Genomic DNA, 26361 nt, shown 5'->3' on the forward strand with positions numbered 1-26361 from the left:
CTTTGCTAATTGCCCTCAGCGTATATGTGATCAAACCCTTTGCGGTACAGAGGTTATAAAAGAGAAGAACACTAACAGCTCTAGAGACGCGAAAAGCACTGCTCTGACTGCAGAGAAATCTGAATCTTTAATTAAAACAGTCACACGACAATTACAAAATATACAAGTATTTTCCAAACTCCCCAAAAACTATCAAGCCACAGTAAAGACTATTCCACATGTTAATTATCGGAAGCAAACCAGGTACATGTTGATTCCACTAAGTCTAGGCTTTAATCAAAGTAGCAACTGGTGGTACTTGGTTTTTGGGAAGGCCCAAGGTGTTGTTTCAATATTCCAGGTACGAAGAGAAACATTGTTCAGGCCTCTGCAGTCAAGCCGGAGCCGGTCTGTTTTTCAGGTGGGAGAGGTATAAATGCGAGGGACTCTTCCAATCTGGCTTCACTGACTCATGCTGATAACACAAGAAGATCCTAACAAAACAAGTAATCAAAAGTGCTTAGCTCAATTCCTTACACAAACAAACAACATTATTTGTTTTTGTTGTTTCATACCCGGATCTATTCCTTTGCCTGATATTCCTGTCAGTGGAATCCACTGTAGTGAACTTTCAGCAAGACTGACTGTGGGAAGACCTGACAACGTGAATCCCATTAAGGCCAGTTATGTGGGTCCCTGTAAGAACCCGGTGTCCTGCTCGTGTTGAGCGGAGAATCCAGTCATTAAGGCGAGATGTTACCTTTGAAAAATTGCGTTGTCCCTGCTCCAATGTTGGGCCATATTGAAACATTTTCTTTTCAAATAATGGACACAGTCTTTCTTGTAGCAAACTATTCTGAGAATCTAGGGGAAAGCAGGACTAATGAGATGGTACAGGAAAAACACTGCCGTGTCAAAACACTTACTTCAATGACATCAATATCAGCATTACTAAAGTCGATGTTCATCAGTTTGGGGAGAGGAATGCCTCCTCCTAACACACCTGCAGATAAGAACAGAAATCAGACTTAGCTTTCCAGGCTGACGGAAATTGGAGTCCTTGTTTAATTTCGCGCTCTGTTCTCAGCTCACTCAGTGGCAATTAGCCTTACTGTGTTTTTTTAAAACGAACTCTCCATTCATTCAGATCACTGCAAGCAAAGCAGAGTTCTGTTGTGAGTCACGTCACCAGGACTTCATTGCTTTTGCAAAATATACTATGTTACTTTTTCTAGCACACTACGGAATAGCAGTCATCCAAATGGATGCACAAAGTCAATTCTGCAATGCAGTATGTCGGCTTTGTTTTATTATTGTGTTTATTCCTTCACGGACAAAATTCAATCATCTGCCATGGGTCTCACCATCTTTAGTACAAATTAGCTCCAGCAGGTTCTACTGTGTGCAGCTAACGCAAATTGAAAACATATAAACCATTATATTGTGTACAGCCGAGTCTGGTGCAAATGAGCATCTGAATGAAAAATAAAGCTGTCCTTACTGTTCAGTGCTGGCAGGAAGGCAACATCAAAAATCTTGCCAACCAGCGACTCCCAAAGCGAGACCTGCATCAGGGACAGAAGTGATTTAATGGAGATGCTTATTCACTAAACGATGGACCAGGATTCAGATTTCAGTTACATGGGGTCAATGCGTCTCTTCTGGATTTAACTACAACAGAGTCTGGCCCAACGCCTACTCCAGAGTTCTGTAGCTCAGTCCCTCTTTGTGCTGCAGGATCAGAGTGCCGCACTGTTTCATGGATTATGCAGTCATTATTTGGTCCAAAATTAATGCCATTCCTTAGATCAATTGGCATTTAGCGCTAAGTGATTCTCTGCAATTAACCTTCTCTGGAAGTCAAACAAACTTTATCTTCAGTTAAGCTAAGAAATGAAAATCCTGTGATTGCTCCTGAATTTTCCTTCTGTCCTCTCTCTCAGAGTGCGATGTGTCTCCCCCATCGCTGGGGAAGCTAATGAGATGTTTTTAGCACAACTTATGGAGATCAAAACACCCCTCTTCTCTAAAGAATGAAAGAGATGGAAAACTAGGTGGAGAATTTAAGGCTACAAAGCAAACACTTTTCATTGTGGACAGGGCCGGCTCCAGGCACCAGCTTAACAAGCAGGTGCTTGGGGCGGCCAAGGGAGAGGGGCGGCACCTGCAGCAATTCGGGGGCGGCAGGTCCCTCACTCCCTCTAGGAGGGATCGCGTCTTTTTTTTTTTTTCCCCCAATTGCCGCCGCCGATCACAATCTTTTTTTTTTTTTTTGCTTGGGGCGGCAGAAATGCTGGAGCCGGCCCTGATTGTGGAATTAACGTAAGCATTAACGTAAGCACTTTTAGTGATCAAAAGTCTTCAGGAATAGTAAAAAGAAGAACAGGAGTACTTCTGTTCTTCTTTTTGCGGATACAGACTAACACGGCTGCTACTCTGAAACCTGTCAGTATTCAGGAATAGTAGTGAGTGAATTAAATAAAGGTAATTACTGCCCCACTCACCATTGTCCCAATATATCCCAATGTTAATAACACATTTATCATACCCACGTCTTACAAACGGTAATTTACAGTATTTGCATGAAGATTGCCCATGGATCATCCCATGAAATAAATCCATCTAGAGGCAATAGAATATATTGTATAAAAGTGACACCAATTTTACATTCTAATCAACCCTTGTCTTGCTAGAGCCAATATGGGTTAGCACGTGGCCTCCTTCGGTGGATTGCACACGGTGCTGAAGCAACCTATGCTCTTACATCAAATTTGCCAATGGAGGAGGAAGCCAAGGAGAGACGAGTCCTGCAGAGAAAGGAAAAGAGTCAATTAATTGAATTTCACCAGCAACTTCCAAATGGGCACATCTCTAAGAAGGTGCTGTGTGAATTAACACACAGGGTCCTCTTTCCTCCCCCTCCCACCCTGAACACTGAACTAAGGCCAAGACGTGATGAAAAGCTTCATACTTGTCAAGACTGACACTGATCTTCAGTTTGTTGTTTTCAACAGAGAAGTAGGCCAACAAAGCAGCATCCTGCAATTAGGAAACAAAAGTCAGTCAGTCAGTCTCGGAAGCTGCCTTTTTCCTGCCCTCACTCATGACGGCTGAAAGCAGCCACTCATCTCGAGTGTAGAGCAGAGATGTGTGTTTGCCCTCAATTGGTGCATCCCATTGAAGAGGAACGAGAGCAGCAGATTTGACCCTCAAACAACAGTCCATTGACAGAACTTGTGTGACTGCAGAGGGAGTTTCAGTATTTGTGCTGTGGCTCGTTTTCAATACGTACAATATTTAGAACACACAGGGACTGGTGGACATCATTGGGCTGGGAAACCAACACTTCCGTGGTAGCAGTGAGTTGTATCCAGCCTTGATTTTTTTTCAAGGTCACCCTGGGAGTTTCAGGGACTGTAACTTTCAGCACCAGTGGCTGTGGCTCAGGGAACTTCTGGTAAACCTGTGGAAATTCAAGAACATAGGTGTGGAGTTCCAGGGAGCAGGATTGTAACACCCAGGCTGGGCTGTATTATGAAATCAGGGTAAGCAGGAATTCCGTGCAATGCAGCTAGATTAATTTCAGTACATACAGATAACTGTGAATAAGGGGGCCAGATTCGTTATTGCTTTACTCCAGGTGCAACTCCATTGATTTAAATGGATTAAACCCGGAGTAATGCTGAGAAGAACCAGGCATAGTGAATGCATCAACCATTGAAGTCCATGGCTGAATTGAGAGCATCACCTGCAGATCAGGGCCTGTAACTATCGTGTTACGACAGATGGGGCAGCTCCATTGCGCCACCAGAACAGTGCAAAGAGGCCACCTCATAAGCCCAGCTCTAGTCCACTGTGTTTTGGACTTTAGAGTCTGATTTAAAGTCCACTGAAGTCAATGGGATTCCTGCCATTAGCTCCAGTGGGCTTTGGATCAGGCCCTTAATAAGCAAGGGAAAGGAAGTGGATTTCTCTATCCTCTCCCCGCCCCCCGGCAAGGGAAAGGAAGGGGATTTCTCTATCCTCTCCCCCTCCTCTCCCCCCCCCCAGTACATTTATGGCCCCCATCACCGGCGTATTTGTTGTAAAGTATAACACTAGAACTCACTAACCGCGGGAACCAGGGCTCCAAGGGTCGATGTTGTTAGTGGAGGAAGCTCAGGAAACTGTGACAAATAAAGAAATAATTCAGTGACCCGTATCCGTCATGTGACCTGTGTCTACCCCTTTCTTTGCAGCATTAACAACACACCTGGAGCGTTAACCAGATAATCCTGCATTTTTCATTTCTCTGCCTGAGTAAGTAGCATTCCTGGCGATTGATAATTTGCTGCTAAAACCTTATATACCCACTGCCATCCCACATTAGCCTATCATCTCTTCTTAATTCCAAAGCTAAAAAGGGTTAGTGAAGTCCCCACGTGGCTGGTTTGCTACTCACCATTCCATCTGAGATGTCTAGATCAAGAGCCCCTTGCTTCTGCAGGAGAGCTATTACCGAGCCAAGGAAGTTTACAGAGAGCCCAAGCTGGGAGGAGGCGGTGTCTGCCATCTGTGGCATTGGTGGCATGGGGACAGCTTCTGGTTTGCCCAGTGGGTAGTCAACGAGGCCTCCTGCTACCCGCCCAACTACAGTCTGAAAGCCCAGGAGAACGAGTTAGAAACTTCCAGAAATGCTGCACATGATATTTTTGTTTGATGCTAACTTTAGGTTCATTTGGTTAGGAATTGACATGAAATAATTTCCCGTTTAACTAACTCTGGCTCAGAATCTGTTAGACGGCTGTTCTGACCTCTCTCCAGAATTGTATTAATTAAAAACAGGAGAATGGTAACAGCTGGTGTGATATAGGGTCTGATCCTGAGCCATTAAAGTCAATGGGAATTTTCTCCAATGGCTTCAATAGGAAGACGATCAGAGCACAGAGAGCACGACCTAAAGCCATTGTCGACGGGAGCCTTTCACACAGTGAACAACTGCTCAGGGGCCAGTGGGGTCCCCTAGGACTCCCCCGCCCAAACTGCAGGAGGATCAGTGACTGCAATGACAAGAAACATCACAGCCCGTGGGTACAAATAACAAGAACAGGACTTACATTTAAATCAACTTCCAGAAACTGGCCAGTTACTAGCGGAAGGCTTGATACAGTATACTGGATGCTTCCCAGTACACCCAGGGGCACCAGGGCTGCATTGAAATAGAAAGAAAGCTAGTGATCATCATTTGGGTTTGGATGCAACTCTACGACCTAGCACCACTATCTCCCACAAACATCCCTGAGCTCAGGTGTTCGGAGCAGCCAACTCAAACACCCTGCAGAGAGTCCCAGAATGACTCTTGGCACCAGGCAGTACTGTGGATGGAGGCTCCAGGCCACCAGTGTTTTCCATTGCTGGAAGTGGAGGAGGACTCCAGCCAGAACAGCCCTGAACACCCCCCGCCCCCAGCACTGTGGGAGTCTGGAGCCAGACCCAGAGAAATCCACATCTCAAAAGTGAACAAAAACCGGGACCTTCTGGAAAGGGGATATGCAGATCCAACTCCAGATATTATCTTAGGGTAAATCGTGCCCCCACTTTGGGGAGTGCAGAGGTTCTCTGGCTAGTGGAGAAAGGCTGGGGAAAGGGAGGGATTTGGGGGGCAGGAGGGGGTGTATGCATAGGAGGCACTACCCTGTGTGAGTTGGCGTTCTGCTCTGTGCCTGCCCCTATATGTAGTGTGCAGGGTCAGAGCAAGGGAGCTCCTTGAAGGTCTCATGTCGAGGGGCAGAGCAGGGTATGGATTTAATGAGCACCTTTTGCCCTGAGGATTCATTGTCTCCTCGGGTCTGTGTATTGTGCGAATAGTCCCGAGGGAACATGGGGAACGGACTTGGCGCTTGGGGAAAGAGAAGCAACGATACCACCAGAGACTTACAGTTCACAAGGCCCAGCTCATCGTTGACAAGGCCAAGGACAACATCGACCACCGGGCACAGCTGTAAGAGTCAACGCTTTGGTGAGGCGTTCCCAGGAACCAGGCTCTCGCTCAAAGTCAGACTGGTGAACGCAACTAACAGTGTAGCAACGTGTCACGGACAAATCAAAACCCTTTAGTGCAGTGCCTGTGGCCAGACCCTTAGCTGGTGTAAATCAGCATGAATCAGCTGAGGATCTGGCCCCTGGAGCTTGCTACACGCCCTTCCCCGTACAAGGAAAGCCACCTTCATGTTAATTACAGATGGGCCAAAGCTGGATCCTTGAATCCCAAGCCCGTCAGAGGAAGGGGACAGGGATTCACACGCCCCAGACATTAAACTAGCCAGGAAGATTATTAAGAGCTATGAACAGCTTGAGTAAAATTGGTTCAGATACTCTAGCCCAGAATTTCAAAGGAAGGCACAATTCTTCCACCCCCTGGATCTGAGCGTGGCCCATCCTGCATCGCCAGACATCCCAAACCAGCGCTGCAAGCGCAGACAGGCAGCTAGACATGACCTTAACAGACTTCCGGGATTCTGTAGGCACCGGGCATGGGGGCTTGATCCTGCTCAATGGAAACACTGTCACGGATATGAATGGGGCAGGACTGGGGCTGTGATGCGCATTTTCACAGGCTCCCTCAGTAAATTTGCCCCTTTATGTATCATGCTCACTCTAAACTCAGAGTTTTCCAAAGAAGGGATGATTTCAACAGAGCTGGTACATTCTCTGATACATCATTAGGGTAGAATTGGAGCTGGACCCAAACCAAAACTCTGGCCCCAAAGACCCTGAACTTTGAAGGAATGGTGGGTTTTGAATACAAGCCTAGGTCAGGATTGAAACTTTACTAATGGCTTCTGCTTTTATAACGGGTTGAACCAAAACCCTGGATCTAACCTCTAGGCTGTATGAAATCTGAATGCTATAGCCGGAACCCCTCTCCACTGCGGATTTATTCTCTTCTCCCTTCTTTGTGAATATTAGGGAGTCCGAAGGAGAATCAAGGAGCAAACTGTTTGGGAAAGAGCTACTCTTTACATTTCTCGAAGACCGTCTAACAGAGGATAATTTTTTGAGAAAGATTAAAATATTTGCTTGTTTAAAACATTCGAAAGGCATTTTGGAGCATGGCTGTAGTTCTGTGAAGCACTAACACTCTCTCTTTTTGGACTTACCAATTCAGGAAGCAATCTGTTAAGGACCCGCGCCAATAAATTATCCACAATTGGGAGCAGGCTGAGAAAAATAAAACAAGAGGATGAAAAATGTTGGAGAGGAATAAAAGTATCTTGTTGAACAACAGAACGATGGATTAATAGTACCCGACGAGTACCGGTGTGGACCTCTGGAAGTAACGGCCCTGCCAATAAGACAGCAGTATAAAGCAGTTACGTGCTTTGTGGAAGTTTTGATTTTGAATGCTGTGATGAACCAAATGCTCATCCCATAGAAGCAAACGAGAGGTTTGCCACTGAGCTGTATCTACTACGGTTTAACCTTTTTAAAGTATTCATGTCTTTAAAAGAAACTACCTTGTCCCAGGAGGGGACTGTGCTGTGTATGTGAAATGTTGTGTATCTCAGAACACACACAGTGGTAAAGGAATCCAAGAGAAGAATAGGAAATATAGACGTATTTCCTTATGGAATAACTGGAGCATCTCACACACCACTCTGCGGTAACTCTAGTAAGTGCCAACTTTTCCGTAGCGACCACTGTCCTGTAAATGCATATTGCGTAACCTCCAAATAATATTGGTTTTGTTAATTGCATATGTATGTGACCAGCTACATCCTTAACTTACCACAATGGTCACTATCACACATGCAAATTAGGCACAAAAATGTAAACACATTTTAATACATGCAGCTGCATTTGCAGTTCAGAAGATATGGCCCTGAAGGTCATCAGTGCGTGTTCATAATACCATCAGCACTATGGTCAGTTTAAATCCCTTTTGCACCTACCCTCTAAGGATTCTGATTTTAATACCATCGAGAAGGGTATCGCAGCTCTCAATCACCAGCTTGGGGTAGCCTGTGCCATCCATGGTCAGTCTGACTTTCGACGTGATGTTCACTTCCACTGCAATGTCAAGCAAACCTAGGAGGCTGCACAAGATGACAAGAGCAACGTCAAGACAAAGGATCTCCTCCAAGTGGAGACTGATGGACTCTGTCCCCAACCAGCGGCTGCCTCCTGATACTCAGAAGCCTCCATCCTTTCACCCTTGCCCAGGGATGGATGCAGTCCCACGGCAGAGCACAGGCACTGAAACCTGTCAGTGCTTGGATATGATGGGAAAGACAGGAGCTTGCTACCTAAAATGAGGAGTGAGGGTAGCACCATGGCCCAACATCCTCCCCAGTATAGCTGGCCAGGGTAGAGGGCAGTGCATCCCCAACGTCCTTAACAGTGTGATGGAGCTGCCATCTGAGGCCAAACTCTGGCTGAGTCTGAGGGCTCCTCCTAGGCCTGTCTGCTGCATCAACGCCCGTCCCACATCCCTCTGCTTCTACTTCACTTCACAGGAGTTATAGAATCATAGAATCTCAGGGTTGGAAGGGACCTCAGGGGGTTCTAGTCCCACCCCCCCCTGCTCAAAGCAGGACCAATCCCCAGGAAGATTTTTACCCCATTCCCTAAATGGCCCCCTCAAGGATTGAACTCACAACCCTGGGTTTAGCAGGCCAATGCTCAAACCACTGAGCTATTCCTCCCACTCTTAGAGTCTGAGCCCCTTGTGTCATTCAGTGACTTGTGTTTGACTGCCCTCGAAGCTGACACTTCCCTCCAGAATGATTCCCCCACCCCCAGGTCAGGGGCTAGAGAATGCCCAGTGGAGGTGCTGATTTTACTAGCTGTCCGGAGTGAACGAGACCCTACTCACCTCTTACCATTGATTGCCACTCTAGTATACAAGTCCAGGCGGACTCCAATCCCTGGTAGGAGTCTCACAGATACTTTGGGGAGCGTTAGTTCCACAATTCTCAACCTGCAGGATGCAAAGATGGATCGTGAGCAAGTGACTGACTGGGAGGGCAAGTCTCAAGAAACGACTTATGAATGTAGCATACAAATGGTGTCTTCTGACCTCCTTTAAAGAGCTTTTGAACTAATGCATAACTGTTTCAAAACTGTTTAAAGATACATTGCTCTAGCGTTACATTAGCACTTTCTCTAAAACAAGGATCTCAAATGGTTAAACAAGGGTTTAAATGATGCCCTCTGTGCATAGCAAAATCATGTCATCAGCATAATTTAAAAATGCCTCCACTGAAGTAATGTAAGTGGCAATGGAGACAGAACCTTAAGGAACCAAATTCTCTCAAAACCTAGCTCCCAACATACACATCTCTCAAGTCACCATGGGAACCTTGCAAACCCGGTGATGATTGGATAAAAAAATTATACCCAGTAGTTCAATGAAGCTCTTGCATTTGTGCACACCTATTTGCTTCCTGCTTTCAGCTGGTAGGGGTCACAGAAGTACTGAAATGCTCTTCAATATACTATCCTGGATACGGGACGTTACTGCTGTATTTTGACCCTTCCAGAAGCAGGAAGCAGTGGAAATCTTGTGGGATTTCCAGCCCAATTTCTAAGCCAGAGAGGTTTCTGAACCTCCTAGAGTTTACCGGCTGCTCCTGAGCCGTACTACATTATTGCCCGTGACCGTGCAGTGGGGTCGTTGCCACCTCTGTGCAGAGACCTTTGCAGTGCGTTCCTTACCCTGTGAGCCCCTGGACGGTGCTGAGCAAACCTCCTTCCCCGAGGATACCAAGTAGACCTCCGTCACCCAGCAGACCTCCTTTTCCTAGCAATCCTCCAGCAACGCCATTGGGGGGACTCCCTCCAGGAACATAACCACCAGCCCCAGGTAGGCCTCCGCCATAAGCATTGCCACCACCGCCAAGGAGACCTCCGCCACCACCTCCACCAAGCAGGCCACCTGTAAGCCCACCAAGCAGCCCACCACCACCACCCCCTCCACCAAGCAAGCCACCAGTAATCCCGCCAAGCAGCCCTCCTCCACCGCCACCTCCACCAAGTAAGCCCCCAAGTAGGCCGCCACCGCCACCACCACCAAGGAGACCTCCTAGCAGGCCTCCACCTGCATCTGGACCTCCACTGTCAAGTGGCACGTCTCCGACTGCGCCTTGGAGGGCATTGCCTTGTATCAGCGAGCCTGTGACAGCTGGAAACAATGCACTGGGTAAGTATTCAACAAATGGGAATCTGGCTTCTTTTTGTACTGTCTGCCTACTTTATTTTAACAAGGGAGATGTCAGGCCACCTATATCCACCTGAGCTCAAACCCTGGATGAATCAGAACTAATGAATTTTAGTTCTGACTTCTGAATATTCTCCATAAGCATGGTTACAACTGTTGCTTTGACAACACATTAGAATTCCTCATTTCTGTCATCGTCATGTCAGCAAAGGGAATTCTGGACCTATTTGACACTATGGGGATGGGCAGCAGCAGAAAGACCTCTCTGTGAAAGACAGAGCAGATGAATTTGCCTAGTGCCTGGATAAGCAGAATAACATTTCTTGCACAATCACAATAATCATGCACCTGGCACACGTCCCAACTGCGTGGCCTCACTGTGCAGGTCAGTAACTGTAGCATCTGTGTGTGCCTACACCTGGCGGGGGCCAGCTCAAAGCAGGTAGCAATTGCTGTCATTGGATAACCCTCGGGGAGAGGCAAGTGACTGAGGCAGACGGGCCACCACTTCACTCTCTCATGGGCAGCCCTTGACTGCGCTGATGTCAGATCTGCAAATTGCCCTCCATGGCTGGGGTGGGTTAGCTGGGTACTGTCCTCCCCATAGGAGCGTGAGAGCCAGGATACATGTAACCTGGCTTTTTGACATATCTGCCTGCTTCTCACATGTCCGGTTTTCCCACGTATTCCCTGCCGTACAAGCCTGGTGGTTTTTCCCTTGCCAGGCATCTCGCCTGCTCTAACAGGCCTTACTGCTTTTTGTCTGCACAATAGTTTCAGCACCTCTGACGACTGCTATTATTCCTATTTCCATCTGTACCCCAAAGGCGACGTTCCATTGACTTACCATTGCCTATCACGCCTTTACCAACCCTGAGGACAGCGTCTGGTGCAGGCTGGCTTAGAGCTGGTGTAGGCTGGCTTAGAGCTGGTGTCAGCAGACCACAGAAGATGGCAATGCCCCAGCCCTTTAGCATCTTGGCGTCTGTGCCCTGGTGAGAACATTTCTGGTTAGCAATATGCCACGTCGTAAAAGGGGAAGAAACAAAGCTGCACCATGAAGAGAACAAGGAGTCCCAGGGAAATTCAGGGCAGGAAAATGGAGAAATAGATCATACACATGAAATGGAAAAGAGAGAAAGGAGTAAGGGGCCGAATTCTGCTCCCATTGGGCCTGATCCAAATCCCACTAAAGTCACTGGGAAGATTGCATTAACCATAATTACCAAAATATGGCACACTTATACCAGGATTGCAAAAGAAATTTAAAAATAAATAGCAAAAGTTCTTCGCAGCAGTATTGTAAGGACCATGAGCACAATGAAATCATTACAACTGTGCTCTCCAAAGACTAAAAGCACCTGTACCGGCCTCATTCCTTTCTTTACCTGACTTTATCCCGAGTGTGAAAGGTGTTATTCTTGCTTTGCTGAGCTCTTGATCAGCCAGAGGTTCGGTAGCTGTCCATCGCAGCCTTGTTCTCGCTGTGCTCCGCGTCTGAAAATATAGAAAAGGCAGGTCTTATATAGCAAAAATCTGCAGTGGCGAAGAGGAAAGCAGCCGAAACGGCGAAAGGTGGGATAATGGCTTGAGTGCAAAAAAGAGGTTTGTGGTTTTGACGGATTCCAATATAAATAACTGTCTGTAAATCTGGGAAAGCTATGAAGCAACAGGTATCAGATACAGCCCAGGTTAATCATCCAGTGCTGTAACTCAGTATTCCAAGGGCTAATGCCCACGTCCCCAGGCGCACACCGGTCATTTGCTAATACGACAGGGTTCCTGCTCCCACAGGCCCGATCCTGCAAACTCTTGCTCATGTGACCAGCACATAAAAGGGCGACTGAGGGGGTTGGACCAAACACCATTCCGAATTCAAACACAGCGTGATCTGTGCAGCCCGGGTCTCACCTAGCCCAGCTGAGATCTCACTGGTGTCCAGAGCTTTCAGCTGTGGGTTCGGAGAGTGAGGCACCTGCACCCACGTCTGCGTACGTAGGTATGTGGCCTGGGCCTCCCAGATGCTGAGCATTGGCAGCTCCCATTGACCTGGGACAATCAGACCCCGCTGAAAACCAGGCCACCGATTTAGGTGCCAAAATGTAGATTTTGGTGCCCAGCTTTAGCACCCACTTTTGTGACGGCACCACACAAAATTGCCAGCGAGCCATCTCTATGTACATGTGTGTGCGCACATATCCCAGAGTCTGGGGCACAACTGTGGCCATTATTTATTTGTTTAGATTTCTAAGCACCTCAGACAATCCGTGCCCAGCCGGTTCGCCGGATGCGATTCCATCGTTTTCAATGTACAATCCCATCAGCCATTGACCATCCCACTCGAATAACCACCCCTGAATTGCACGTGCAAATTAGAGATGCGATTGCACATTCAAGTCTGCACATTCAGATCTCAATGGCTCAGAGATAATGTCAGCGCCAGGATTAGACTAACGAGCTCTAAGCACGTGTCTACACTGCAATTTAAAACCTGCCGCTGGCCTGTGCCAGCTGCCTCGGGCTAAGGGGCTGTTTAAGTGTGCTCTAGACATTTGGGCTTGGGCTGGAGGGTCCCAGAACTTCTACACTGCAATTAAACAACTCCTTAGCCCAAGCCCCACCAGCCTGAGTCAGCGGGCATGGGCCAGCCACGGGTGGCAAATTGCAGTGTAGACAGACCCTGAGTGCCCAAAGCAGGGTCAGCCCACCAGGGCAAAGCTTCCTTTCATGCAAATGTCACTGGCTGCTTTTCGTCTCTTTGTTGTCTGTTATGCACAGTTCATGTCGGAAAAACAAATGAAATCCCTCACAAACAAGACACTAAGTTCCCTGATAACCTGCCCACGATGAGCCCAGCACAACACCATATGGTGCTGAACGCCAGCTCTGAATCACAGAACAACAGCATCTGGAGCCTGCCTGGGGAACAGTCTCCAGGAAAGCTCAGAGGGAGGTTTATGTCCTTAAAGTTTCAACCTGAGAAGTGTTTCCTGAAGATTATCAGCCCAGTTTCTACAGCCTCCATCGTGTTACTGATAGAACTGACGCCTTCCACAGACATCGACAAGTCCTTACCCAGTGGGAAATTGAGATTTAATGTCAGCTACCAGCTTAAATTGCCATCAGCTCATAACGATGCTTTTGTCCTAGTCACCTGAACGGTTAATACCTTTGAGATAAAATCTTTTGTTAGATCCCAGCTAGAGCAGTCAAGTATATCGCACAATAAGGGAAAATATGTTTTCAAACCCATTAATCAGGTCATCAACTCAGCTTATCCATATCAGAGTCTTGGGATATAATTACCACCTTCCTGGACTCCCATTAAGTGCAGCTCTGGGAAATGCCAGTGGATGTTGTTACAAGAGCAAACATTTTAAACAATGGGCCATCTTCCTACAGAAAAAGGAACGTCTCTTCACTGATACTCCCCGCTCTGCTTATAGGCCATCTCTGTGAATCACTGGCAGATTTTCTAAGTTTAAGTGCACACGGTGCTCTGAACTTTTGTCAACAACTGCCACCATTGCATGTGCGAAGTAGGTAATTGTGCATGCAAATTGCCAACCAGTACTGGGCAAGCAGTGAGAAAATTACTTGCCAGAATGTTTGTGAAATCTGAATCATAATGCAATTCCGAGTCGATCGTCCTTTCTTTGCTGATGTTGCTTCCCCATAAACATTAGTGTGACTGGGTTTTGACCCTGTGTGTCACTGAAGCCCTGTCAAGGTGGGGTGCGGGAGGGAAGGGACGAGCCATACAGGGAAGGTGCTACACCCCGTTGGCCTGCTGGAGAGCAATGCCACAGCAGACCCAAACCGTTCCATGTGGAAGGGAAGTTTCATTTGGGGCTGACAGAGGAGGAGGCCATGTTTGTGCAGACGCCCTGACTCCCTGTGCAAGGGATACAAGGTGGCAGTGGCCACTAGTCCAACATGTGGGCCAGAGACCCGACCAGGCAGGGAGGATGCTGCAGTCCTGCTGCTTTCACAGACACTTTAAATGTTTGGGCTGGGAGGGTCAATTGCTCTATAAATGATGCCCTAACCAGCGTGGAGGCCCCTGGGAGCTGGAGAGGGCATACTGGGTCATTGAGCTCCCAGAGGGCTGTGGAATAGACAGCAGTGTCATTCAGATGTTCATTTCTGGAATAGTTAAGTGCCAGTAGAACAGTGCAGCTGCCTCCGTTCCTTCCCAGCACAGACGGTGTCTCAGCTCTCCGGCTCGCAGCACAGAGATCTTCCTTTTGAAAACAGATTTCTGGTGAAAGCCAAGGAGTTTCCCAGCCACAGAGGGAGGCATTTCCAGCCAGATGATTTAGCAAATGGGCCACTTTCCTGTGCAGGGTTTTCTCCAAAGCGCTACTGAGCGGCAGCGTGACTACCTTTCCATTTCCGCCACCCCGCCACTTTATAGGTCTCTGCGGCAACACGGACGTTAACAATTCAGGGCCAGATCCTCTGCTGGTGTAAATTGGCGTAAGCTTGAGACCCATCAATGGCACTATATGCAGTGTACACCAGCGGAAGCTCTGGCCCATGGGCACAACTTCTGCACATCTCCAAAGATCCCCAGGTGTTGAGCGGAGCCTTACCTGGTGCAAATCTGAGTCGCTCCATTGATTTCCGTAGCTCTGTGCTGACGTTACCGGCCTGTTCTCTCCCCAGCCGCTCCCCGTAATAGCTGGGAGACAAACTAGAAGTTGCTTCTGTTCAGTTTGCACAACACACGTATTCCGCTGGACCTGTGACGTCCAGCTTGTGAAAGGGCATTTTCAATAGTACCTGGTTCAATGTACCCGGGGAAGGACATCATCTAGGGCCATATTCAGTCATCTAGGGTCATAGCAACTCCACAAACCCAACTGTGACCACTAGGTCTGAACGTGGCCCCTGTATACACGGCCATAGACATGTCACACACAGACCAAACGCAGCCAACAGAAGCTCAAGGAACGAAGCCTCTACTTCTACAGAGAGCGATTAGAGGAATAATTAATACACGGCTTATGGCCTAATTTTCAGAGGTGCTGAGTGAGTGCAGCCCCCACTGACGTCCATAGGACCTTTGACAATCAGGCCATTAGTGGTTAACCTCCTAAGACATTTCCAGACGATCCGCCTCGATCTGCGACTGAGGAACATGCAGCAGGCGTGTCCTGCTCAGCTGTTGGGTATAGTGACCTCATCTGGCCGTGTGGGGAGCACATCTCCCAGCCTCGCAGATAAGGAGCTTCCTTCAAACAGTCTCTTTGAAATGCCAGGCAGACTCAGTGCTCCTCAGCCAGGCAGAGGGGCAAGCAAGAAACCTCCCCTTCCCTTGCTCAGCTGTTCCAAGGCAGCACATAAGAGAGGCCCCCGGCTAGGAAGGATGGTCTAGTGGGTAGCGGCACTAGATTGGAACTCAAGAGACCTGTGTTCGATTCCTGACTCACCCCCAGACTGCCTGTGTGTCTTTGAGCAACTCGCTTGGCCTAAGCTCCCCACCTGTAAAATGGGGACAATACTGACTGTATGAGGACTGTGAGGTGCTTAGATACTACACTGACGAGGGCCATGTGAGCAGAAAGGCTGTACTCCAGGGCACAGGAATTGCTCCCACTAGGGGAGCATCGCCGCTGAAAGGGGGCAGAGAGGCTAGTGCAAACACAGAGGTAACATTACCTCCAGCTATCCGCGGGAACTGAAACCTTCCTACGGACACTGTCGCATGTGACTCATTGGTGCACGGACATGCGGGGCGTTGCCTGATTGGTGGGGAAGGGCACTGTGACAGTGCTGCGGGCTGGCACTCTGGTCATTATTAGTACTAATTATGCGGGGCGTTGCCTGATTGGTGGGGAAGGGCATTGTGACAGTGCTGCGGGCTGGCACTGTGGTCATTATTAGTACTAATTAGGCCCAACCTCCCTGAGAAGGCTTAATTGTACAGAGGTGTACCTGATTACCAGGCCAGATTGGAGGGTTACCAACCCTCCAGGAATTAAAGAGTAATCTTTTAATTAACAACTATGTCATGTGATAAAACCTCCAGGAATATGACCAACCAAAACTGGCAACCCTACCAGATTGGGGCTAATTAGCCCATTAGCAGGGAAGCTGTATAAAAGGGCACAGAAAGGCTTGCTAATGGGGGAAGAGAAGACGAGAAACAGAAGGCTAGGAGAGCCTGGCAAAGGCAGTCCTGAGTAGGCCCCCTTCCCCACCCCGCTTTTGGAGAAGGGGTTAGAAAGTTGAGATGCAGGTGTGGAGACACTGCTATGTTTTGGGGGGAGGGATTAAAACACTGTCACTAAACTCCCCAGTGGTGTTTCCAGAAAGAAGGCTCAGAGCAGTCGGAGTTTGTGGAAGGGAGGAGTGGCCCGTCGCAGACATGCATTTGGGGAGGCTCAGGCATTGTGCTGAACTTCAGAAATGTGACCCTTAACATAGCCGCCTAGCAAACTATTAATGACGGCTCCCCTTTCCCATCAGAAGCTCTTCGTTATTGTCAGATGCAAATTTCTGTATTCGTTGTGTGGCAGTGGGGGTGAGGGGAGCAGGGGAGCATTCTGACAACCCGAGTCTTACAGCAAAGGGGAATAAAACCACATCAGGAATGCTGATGCAATGAAAGCTTTTATTGAAAGGGTAACAAGAAGTGAAACGCAGCCCCGTGCACAAAGCAGGGTTCTCGGCTCCAAACTCTCCTGAAGCTTAAGCTGACTGCAGAAGTTTGCTTAGAAAATCCCAACTATTTTCAACCAATTAAGCAACAATTTCATTCCTACTAAGTCTTTTCTACAGCTTGATTCAATGATCAGAAGCAGAACAACATTTTGTTTCTATCGTCATAGCCTTGACTCAAAGTGTCAGGGGGAACAAAAGGAAGGAAGTGCAGGGTTCTTCAGTCATGAATTCTCTCCTTCATCCCCGGGCTGTCCCCAACACTCGCCCCTTGTGGGAGGGTTAGGCCAGTGCGTTAACCAATAGAGCGTTCTGTGGGAAAGAAAAGGCACTCGTTCAGAGAATTCAATTTTCTTACTGGGATTTTCACCAACTTTTCTAACCCGCGCTAGAGGGTCCATTTAAAGAATTAGCAATGATTAATGGGTGCTACAGTACCAGTATGTAGTACATTGGGGTTAATGGCCCTAGTTTTGATCACAAGTGGAAATCAGATGGAGGTTTAAATCCAATCTATAGCGAACATTTAACGTACCCACCTCACAAAGCTACTACATGGGTTAGTATAACTCGTCGTCTCATCTCAGGAGACAATTTGACTAGAACAGGATGGGGAGTTACAAACTATCACCTAGAGTAAGGTTAGAAGATTTGACAGGACATACATGTATGAAATTGCGACAGTATGTGGCTCCTGGTTGCACTGTGAAGATTTAGCATTATGTCCCATTCAGTGAGAAGACATTTGTTTCTCAAATAAAGCGGCAGGGTTTGTAAGGTTTTACCATGCCGACAAGGTGGGACATTTCAATTGAAGTCCTTACTTTTAGAAGTGGCCTCTAATTTTCTACCGTATTTCGCACCTGCACTAATTGTGTGTCCAATTTTGTGGACACAAAGTATATCGCTTAATTGTCGGAATACTTGATTGCAGAGCTTAGTCAACAAAATACTATAAAATAGAAGAAAAATGTAGAGAGAAATTCAGAGGCAGAGTGAGGCTCTTCTTGAAAACTCAGGACCACGACTGGCAGGGTCTAACAGGATGTTACTGCGAAGTCTGAGGAAGTGAGAATCCAGAAAAAGAGACCATCATGAAACTCTACAGGAAAACAACCCGAAGAAATGAGCAAACCCTTACATTAATGACTTTGACAAGACCATTCTCCCACTTCAAGTTGAGAAGATTAGGCAGAGGAATTCCCACCTCCAGGGCACCTGAAATAAACAAGCAGAAACTATCAGCCTATCATTGGTTGTAGCCAACGAGGAAAGACAAGAGAGCTCTGAAACACTTGCGGAACTCTCAGAAGACTCAAAGATAAAGACCGTACCATTGATGAGTGGCACGTATGCAGCATTGAGTATGTCACTGATTAATGGTTCAAGAAGTGCAACCTGCAATGGAGAAAAAAATCATCTTAGTGACCACATATTTTATGACTGAAAAAGAGAACGTCTGCCCTTTCATTGTGGAGACATTGAATTTGATCCATTCCGTCTCCGGATCAGAACGTCCCCCCACCTGCCAGCTGTTTATCATGGGGATTATCAGGTGCTCAAATACTACAATCATAGAGGCCATCTAACTCTCTCATATAGATAGAAGGTGCTGAATGAGAGGTGCCTTCAGTAAGCTCCCGGTCAGGATCCCAGTTAGTCCAATCTGTGATGCCCCTTTTTTATTTTAAGTGAGCAGCAAGAGTCCGGAGATTGCTTCAGAATCTCCCACTTGCTTTACACCTAATGCCCCGAACTGCTGTTCTCTCCCCACTAGAGATGCCACAGGCTAGGTGTCAGCTTATGGAGATCAAAGTTTCCTTTGCTCTAGGAAGATGCCTATAAGGGTATAAAACTGAGTGGTGTCAAATTTATTAAGCAAATTCTATCAGTGCAGGACACTCGGAGCTCTTAAAATGCAAATCTTAGGCAAGAGTTTCCCAACTTTTTCAGGACTGAAAGCAGGTGTGTTAATCACAGAAATGACTGACAGGTAATTATGCTCCATTCCCTCCCACCCTCTCCTGCAACCTTCACAAACTCACAAGATGCTCCCAACGTGTGAAATTAATTCATATATTCAAACGCAATTCTTAGAAATCAGAATGGCTTAGTGTGAATGATAGAGTCTATTAAAATAACCCTCTCCAGGAGCATGAGAATACCAGCGTTTTCTCCCACAAGAAAAGCTTGGAGACCAACACTTATTAAAACTTTTTTTCCTTATTCCCTGGATACAGTCTCCATCATTATTGTACTTTGTTCAGTGGGTGTGTCATGAACTTACATTGAAATCACTAATTAGCGAAGAAGCCAGTCTGAGGCCGACTCTACAAAAAATGGAAAAAGTCAAGACAGAGTCAGAGACTATCCTATGTGATATCAACTTCTCCAGTATCTGCATAGCCGGTGGAGAGACATTAGTAGATCAGAGAAAACTAATATTTCACTGGGATGGCAACACAGTTACACAAACAGTTTATCATTAAATTAACAGACATGGAAAATCTAGGGTTTGACCTACCGGTGCCTGATCTCCGCAGACTACAACATATTGTAACAATACAATGAAGTCCAACTCTAATCAAGTCTTCGAATGTTAATGAGATGCCCATTTGGCCCCTGAATTTGTCTTATACATGTACAGAAACAATTTTTGTGAAAACCAAGCTGAAAATAGAGGGACATTTTTCAGTAACCAAAGCTCCCTAATTATTTTTTATTCTTTTCAGAGTCCACATTTCAAATATCTGTCGTTACCGAAGTGAGCCCAGGGAATCTAATGGAAAGAATTATCAACTCTTTGTATTGAATTTAAATTGTGCATTTCCATTTAATCTGGTCTGGTTCACTGCCTGTGGTTCTCCTGAGGAATATTCCTTCCGATATGAACGAGGCACAAGGGACGAAGCCCCATTTACCTTTCCAGAGCTACGGAGATGCGGAGTTTGTTGTCTGAAATGGTAGGCTGGACACTCAGAACAATATCCTGCAATTAGAGCAAGAAAATAAAGCAAATTGATTCCTTCCTCTCTCATTTCCAAGATTGAAAACAAACCCCCAAGTCACCTAAACTTGTTCTCTTCATACGTACAGCATCCAGAACAAAGAGAGACTGCTGGGGCGAAGCGGAGGGGGAAACCTCAATGGAAGCAGGGAGGCGCACCATGACTTTCCCATTTTGCACCGACACTGCAGGTGTTTCCAGAACTCTGATCTTCAGCAACGGTTGCTGTGACTCCGGCAGCAGTTCAGAGACCTGTGCAAAGTCACCAGGACTCAGTTACGGAAAGAAGCAGAAGATTTTGAAGGTAAGAGGGATATGGCCAAAAAAAAAAAAAATCTGAAAAAAATAAAATGGCTGACCTCAGGAATGAGCCCGCGAAGGGCAGAGGCGGTCAGCGGGGTGTCACTGGGAAGCTGAGGGAGAAATACAAAGCTGAATTGCTTCCAAGAAATGAATCATGCATAAACCGGTATCCCTAGTAATGTTTCTTTGCTCAACCAATTCTCAGGGTTGTTCTACTGGCAGCAGATCGTGCAAGTGGCAGTTTGCTGAGATTATGCAGATACAGTGGATGATGCAAGGAGAATTGTGTGGCCCAGATTCATCTCCTCTGCCACTTCTCTGACTGCTTCGGGGCTGAACCTGACCCCGAGCCGTTAATTACTAGCAAGCTGACATCCAGCGCGTCATAGCCTGGATTCTGCAAGTCCTTGCACAGGGCGTTGCAGGACGCCTATGGTTGCTATGCGCCACACAAGGCTGAGCTACGCTACACCTGGGCACAGGTAAGTTGATTTGTCAGTCGTTTGCACTGAGCAGAAGTCTCAAGCGTCTTGTGCCCTTACTCTTAAGACCTCAGAGTAAAAAACTTGCAGGGTATGGGCAGAAAATGGGCTTGTCTCAAAAGTCAAGGGCTTAATTGCCAGCGAGGGGTGCCGCTGGACTCTCCCCTCTATGACCTTACTGCTATTACTAGATAGAGAGAAGTCAGTGGCCATGCAGAAGCCCTCTCAATAAGGCAGGATCAGGTTCCCCTGCTCATCAACGTTTTTACCTTGTGCTCACATGTGCAGCATCCCACCCCTGTGCTGTGCAAGCTCAAGCCCCATGTGTTATCAAAATGCACAAGGCAGGAATCTTACCCTAACGAGTCAGACTGTTCCTAGGGCATTTGAGAGCAAAAATAGAGGAGGGGGCCTAAAGGTGGCATGCCTGGGCAGAAGGCTCAAAGGAAATGGATCCCTTCCGGTTTGCCACGCTCACCGTTTGAGCTGCAATGTCTGTGCTGAGATTCCCGGGCGCCAGCAGCAGTTTGAGCACTGAGCTGAGGAGACACACGGAAAGGCCAAGCTGGGAAGGGCTGGCCACCACGGACCGCAGAGATACGGTTGCTGCTGAGCACGTGGGATCGTCCACTCTATTGCCAAGCAGATCTTCAACTACAGCCTGAAAGAAAGTTTAGAAGGGGCGGGGGGGGGGTGACATCCATAAAGCTCCCTACAATGGAATACACTAGTCATTAAGCCAATATCATTGTGGCCACACTGTATAGTAAGATTCCATTCATAAATAGTTTATAAATGGTCTCTGCACAATTCATAGATGTTTTAATAAATAGTTAATCAATTGTGAAAACATCCAACAGATCAATAGGTTGCTTCTAGCCATGGCTTACAAACATCTGATATCCTCTCCTGATGTCCTTATAACCATCAACACCACATACTACTGATGTCCGTAATATGTTTGTAACGTCTATTTGCCATCTATCAACTCTTTATAAATGGAACCTTACTATCAAGCGTGACCACTGTTGCTTTAGGAAATGCTAGCATTAGGTGCTTCTGATTGAAGATCAACTTAACATTGTTGTATTAAACTAGCAAATATCTAAGCTGTTGTTCATCTCTCATACCCGACCATCAAACTTTAGTGAATGATGAAGTCTATAGCGAGTGAGGAAGTGATAGTCACTGGGCTGCAGTCCACAGCCTCTTTGAATGAGTCCTCTGCTCCAGACAACTGGGAAACAGGGGGCTCCTTTGAGAAATCGTCACCACACCGAAGGGGATCACAGGAACCATCCGGCATTGCAGGCTCAGGGCTGCGCACGCTAAGGAAAGTGACAGCACTTACATTTAAATTCAGTTTGATCTCCGCATCACTGACCACGGGGAGGCTCGCTAAAGTGTACTGGAGATCTCCTACCACACCCAGTGGGACCACAGCTGTAAGGAGACAAAGTCTCTTAAAATGGGATGAAGGGGAAATGCCCCTGCTCTCTGTTCCTGTTATTTGTTATATTCTCATCGCACCTAGGAGCCCAGTCAGGGACCAGGACCCCACTATGGTGGGCGCTGTGCAGACACAGAACAGACAGACAGTCCCTGTCTGGAAGAGCTTACACACAAAGTATTTCTGGATATCCCCAATCACCCTATTCCCAGCAGAACACGTCTGAGGGCAGCAGTCCTTGAAATGACCCGCATTGGGAAGAGAACATGCAGAGAAGCACCCAGCTGTGGCGCTGAGTTCCTCTGAGCAAAGCTGTAGGACTTGGCTCAGAACTGAGCTGTGTCGCTCTCTCAGGACTAAGTGGCTCTTAGGATGGAGAAGTCGCAGGCTCCCTGTGGGAAGTCCCAAAGCAGCCACTGAACTTTCCCAGTATCTTCTCTATCAGAAACTTTACAGAGTTTCCCCCCCAACATTGGGAAGGTTTGTTTCCCATCCCCTGTTGTTTGGATCACTCGGTTCTGAAATAATCTCACCTCCAGCACCAGAGCACTGATGGCTTCTACTGCCTACGTTCTACAGCTGCCCTTTTTGCTGCAGGACAGCTTAACAACAGCTTAAAGATTTAGAAAACCTGGTAGATCCTTTAGGTGAAATACTCTCGTAAAATCAGATCATTTTTCCTATTGGGCAGCTACAAAGTGCTGACCCGGACCAGGGAGGGAATATTTTGGAACAGGAAGGAAGGAGGAAGTGACCACAGACTTACAGTTCACGGTGCTCAGCAGAGGGTTCACGGTGTTGAGCACGGTATCAATTAAAGGACACAGCTGTAACACACAGGGAAAAGATCCTATTGCACGAGACTCTCCGAGTCACCGGATTCTGTCCCAGGCTGTATCATACTGGTACAGTCATAGGAATATTGCTGGTTCATGAACTTGGCAAGAAGCTGCCATAATGCAGCCCAGGAAGTTCATTGCCTGCATGGGGAAGCCTCTTAGAAAGCCTCCTCCCTCCACACCCTCACTGCTGACAAATGAAGGACCAATGCTGACCTCTCAGAAGGGGTACAATTGTGGTGCACCAAGGGGTGCAGAAGCTCACCTCTCTGCCCAGTGCTTGTCATGAAGCCCATCCCTCTATTAACTTCTGCACGGGATAGTCTGTGGACCCTCTGAACCCAGGTGAGCTTCAGCCCAGGGACAAGATTTTCACAGCTCATGTGCACAAAATGCACAGCCAATTCATGTACCCATTGACTGGGAATGCGGACTGGAGTAAGTGAGCATGCAGATAGCTGGGCACATGACAACACGCTATTGCACATCACAAGGGCCCAGTTTTCAAAATGGTGGGCCAGCCCCTCCTTCGGGGGTGAGCCTTTACTCTCCGGAATGGTCCTTTCTCATGAGAGGCGCCCCAATGACTTAGGGCAATAGGGACCACTCAGCTGACTACTTGTTTGCACATTTGGGCTTCTCAGGAATTACTCTGATCCTTGCCACCATTGCTTTGCAGACTTACCAGTCCAGGAAAGAGGTTCCCAAGGGCCTTGTTTAGGACAGCTGGACGTACTGGGAACACACTAAACAACAGAAGAATAGAAAATTAGAGGTGATGCCAGCTAGTAACTGGAAAACGAACGTAATCAGCACAAGAGAAATCAAACTGCTTGCGCGTAGCGTCACGCTGNGACCACTCAGCTGACTACTTGTTTGCACATTTGGGCTTCTCAGGAATCACTTTGATCCTTGCCACCGTTGCTTTGCAGACTTACCACTCCAGGAAAGAGGTTCCCAAGGGCCTTGTTTAGGACAGCTGGACGTACTGGGAACACACTAAATAACAGAAGAATAGAAAATTAGAGGTGATGCCAGCTAGGAACTGGAAAACTAACGTAATCAGCACAAGAGAAATCAAACTGCTTGCGCGTAGCGTCACGCTGCCCTCCGCACAGCACAAGGCTGGGATTTTGTTCTGGAATTAATAGCAAGAAAGAAATTCAGGATCTGGCCCAATATTAGGATTAATATGCGTCCACGTATAGCGCAGCACAATGCAGAAACTCTCTCGTTTGGCCGTTTGAGCCAAACCTTTGAAAGAACCATTTGTTCTAGTCACCGGAAACGAATACGGCACTGAGGTATCGTAAGTATCAAACACAAGAATTAGCGAATTTCTTCTCTTTGAAGATAATAGTAAAAATGGCTGGTGCCGACCCATCTGTGGCGCACGGTCATTGCGGCACAGCAGATATCTGTGGTACCCACTTGAGGAGCCGAAGGTTAACAAGCTGCGTCTTGCAGTCTTCAACGATTAACTTGGGGGCGCCCATGTCATCCTGTGCCAGTCTGGCTCTTGCGGCAATGTTCACGTCCACCTGGAGATTGAGCACCTTAGCTAGAAGGCTGAAAGAAGACGGAGGAATTAATTGCATCCATCTGAACAATCGCCCCTGCTGACTGACTCTATGAAAGAGGGCCGGCTAATGGTCTCTTCACAGGACGTGTCTACATGCTAAACTGGGGGCTCTCCGATTAACTCACCACCGTTTTACACTATCATCTTTCTGTTATTTCTGAACCACGTGAACTTTTAAAGGTGGAAATATGGTAAATAAATGACACCTGCTGATATACACAAGCCTGTGAAAGAAACGACTCTGTCCACAGAGACCCAGGAGGAACGCGTCCTGGTCTGAGTTTTCTTGTGTTGCACTCTTCTGCTTTAAGACTACTCACCTTTTGCCTTCAATTAACACTTGGGTGTTGACGTTCAGCTGGACCCCCACTCCTGGCAGGAGCTTCAGCGATACTTTGGGGAGAGTAAGTTTTTTAATTTCCAGCCTGGAGAACGAAAGCAAACAAGAAGTAGGCAATAAAACGCTAGTGCTGAGGACACGGACTCTCCATAGCCCAGCGTTCGGCCCCTCAGCCAGCCAGTCCCCCGGAAGTGGCTTCAGGAGCTAGAGGGGTTTTCAGCGTGGGAGTTTAAGCTACGTTTTCACAGTGCTTTAATTCCACTGTGTGCTGGGAACTCTCCCTCCTGCACAAGTAGAACTGGGTACAGGGTTTTTTCCTTCAAGGGCTTACACTAGCTGTTAATACTTTAAAACCCCAAAACGGAGGGGAAAACCCACCAACTGCTATTCCAGCATCATGCTTGACAGAGCAAGGAGTGAGCGATGCTGCCTCAGGTGGTTATGAAGCACACGTAGGTTCATCACTTATGGAGTTGCTCATATTGACAGTAACGGGTCATATTCTGGACAGGCGAGTGCATGGGCACATACCCAGAAACATCGTCTCAGTACCACGTGGGACAAATGCTCGCTCCAAGCTTAGATCCCCAAAAGATCCTGGGGAAGTTGTCCCACTGCTCCTTTCTGACTCGGACCAGCAGAGGGATGTTATTGGGGGTGGCCAGTGGGTCGGGGTGCGCAAGTGGATGATCAGGGCTGACAGAGACGAATGCAGACAGCACTTCCTACTAGATTATTCTCTCTCTCATTAGAAACGTATTGGAGTAGGGAGGGGAGGGGACTGCTCATATCCAGAATGGGGCCGGACATCAGCGCTGCCTTTTGCAACATCTTTGTGCTCCTCGTTGGAAGCTGATTATGCCAGTTCCCCTCTGCCCCATTGGCCAGAAATCAGCCCAGGGTTTGTTCCCGGACACCTGGGCTGCCCCCTGACTTACTTTGTGAGGTCAGTGCCCAGCAGATTTCCCAGGTTCAGGAGCCCCCCATTGCCAGCTGACACGGTTCCTAGCACACTGTTGAGAATGTCGCCTCTGTGGAGCACAGTATCTATAACTGAAGAGATGACCTAGTGGTTAGAGGAGGTAAGGTGGGTTCCACCCCCAACTGTGTAGCCTGGGGCACGTCTCCTCCCCTGCCCGTGCTGCGCTTTCCCCATTTGTGAAGTGGGTTTGGTGATAGTTTCCCACCTGGGTAAAGCCCTTTGAAATCTTTGGGTACAAAGTACTTTATAAGCGCAAGAATGACTCTGATTATCCTGGTCACTGATACTCGGTGACTCTGGTACTGCCCACAGCTTTTCTGTGTAGGAGCAAATAAAAGGAAGGACAAAATGGTTCAAAAAATGGTAATAAATCTGACCCCTTCCACAACACTGAATTGAATAGTATTCTAATAAAACTTACTTTTTACTAATCCATTTGCATTCACGCTGGAAACAACCTGAGTTGCGCCGTCTAGTCCTTGAGATGGGGTCAGCAGGCTGCCAAAGAGGAGAATGGCCCAAACCTTTAGCAT

At 47.4% G+C, this 26361-nt stretch overlaps 2 protein-coding genes across 2 annotated transcripts; both read right to left on the minus strand.

The window, feature by feature from the left end:
* Positions 1 to 449: 449 nt before the first annotated feature.
* On the minus strand, positions 450 to 11154 carry BPIFB4 (BPI fold containing family B member 4). Its single transcript, XM_034787589.1, has 16 exons — positions 11025 to 11154; positions 9848 to 10141; positions 9676 to 9769; positions 8834 to 8938; positions 7911 to 8054; positions 7119 to 7179; positions 5897 to 5957; positions 5076 to 5167; positions 4421 to 4615; positions 4092 to 4145; positions 3272 to 3442; positions 2951 to 3018; positions 2744 to 2786; positions 1481 to 1544; positions 906 to 982; positions 450 to 473 (listed from the first exon to the last, which is right to left on the minus strand). The coding sequence occupies exons 1-16, from the start codon at positions 11152 to 11154 to the stop codon at positions 450 to 452; spliced, it is 1677 nt and encodes a 558-aa protein (XP_034643480.1).
* A 5971-nt stretch (positions 11155 to 17125) lies between these two features.
* Positions 17126 to 26361, minus strand: LOC117885612 (BPI fold-containing family B member 3-like). Its single transcript, XM_034786893.1, has 15 exons — positions 26250 to 26361; positions 25785 to 25899; positions 24827 to 24931; positions 24356 to 24493; positions 23863 to 23923; positions 22852 to 22912; positions 21987 to 22078; positions 21114 to 21296; positions 20210 to 20263; positions 19938 to 20102; positions 19765 to 19832; positions 19131 to 19173; positions 18178 to 18241; positions 17985 to 18061; positions 17126 to 17155 (listed from the first exon to the last, which is right to left on the minus strand). The coding sequence occupies exons 1-15, from the start codon at positions 26359 to 26361 to the stop codon at positions 17126 to 17128; spliced, it is 1368 nt and encodes a 455-aa protein (XP_034642784.1).

The sequence above is a fragment of the Trachemys scripta genome, chromosome 12 (assembly GCF_013100865.1).
Source record: "Trachemys scripta elegans isolate TJP31775 chromosome 12, CAS_Tse_1.0, whole genome shotgun sequence".
NCBI classification, from domain to species: Eukaryota; Metazoa; Chordata; order Testudines; family Emydidae; genus Trachemys; species Trachemys scripta.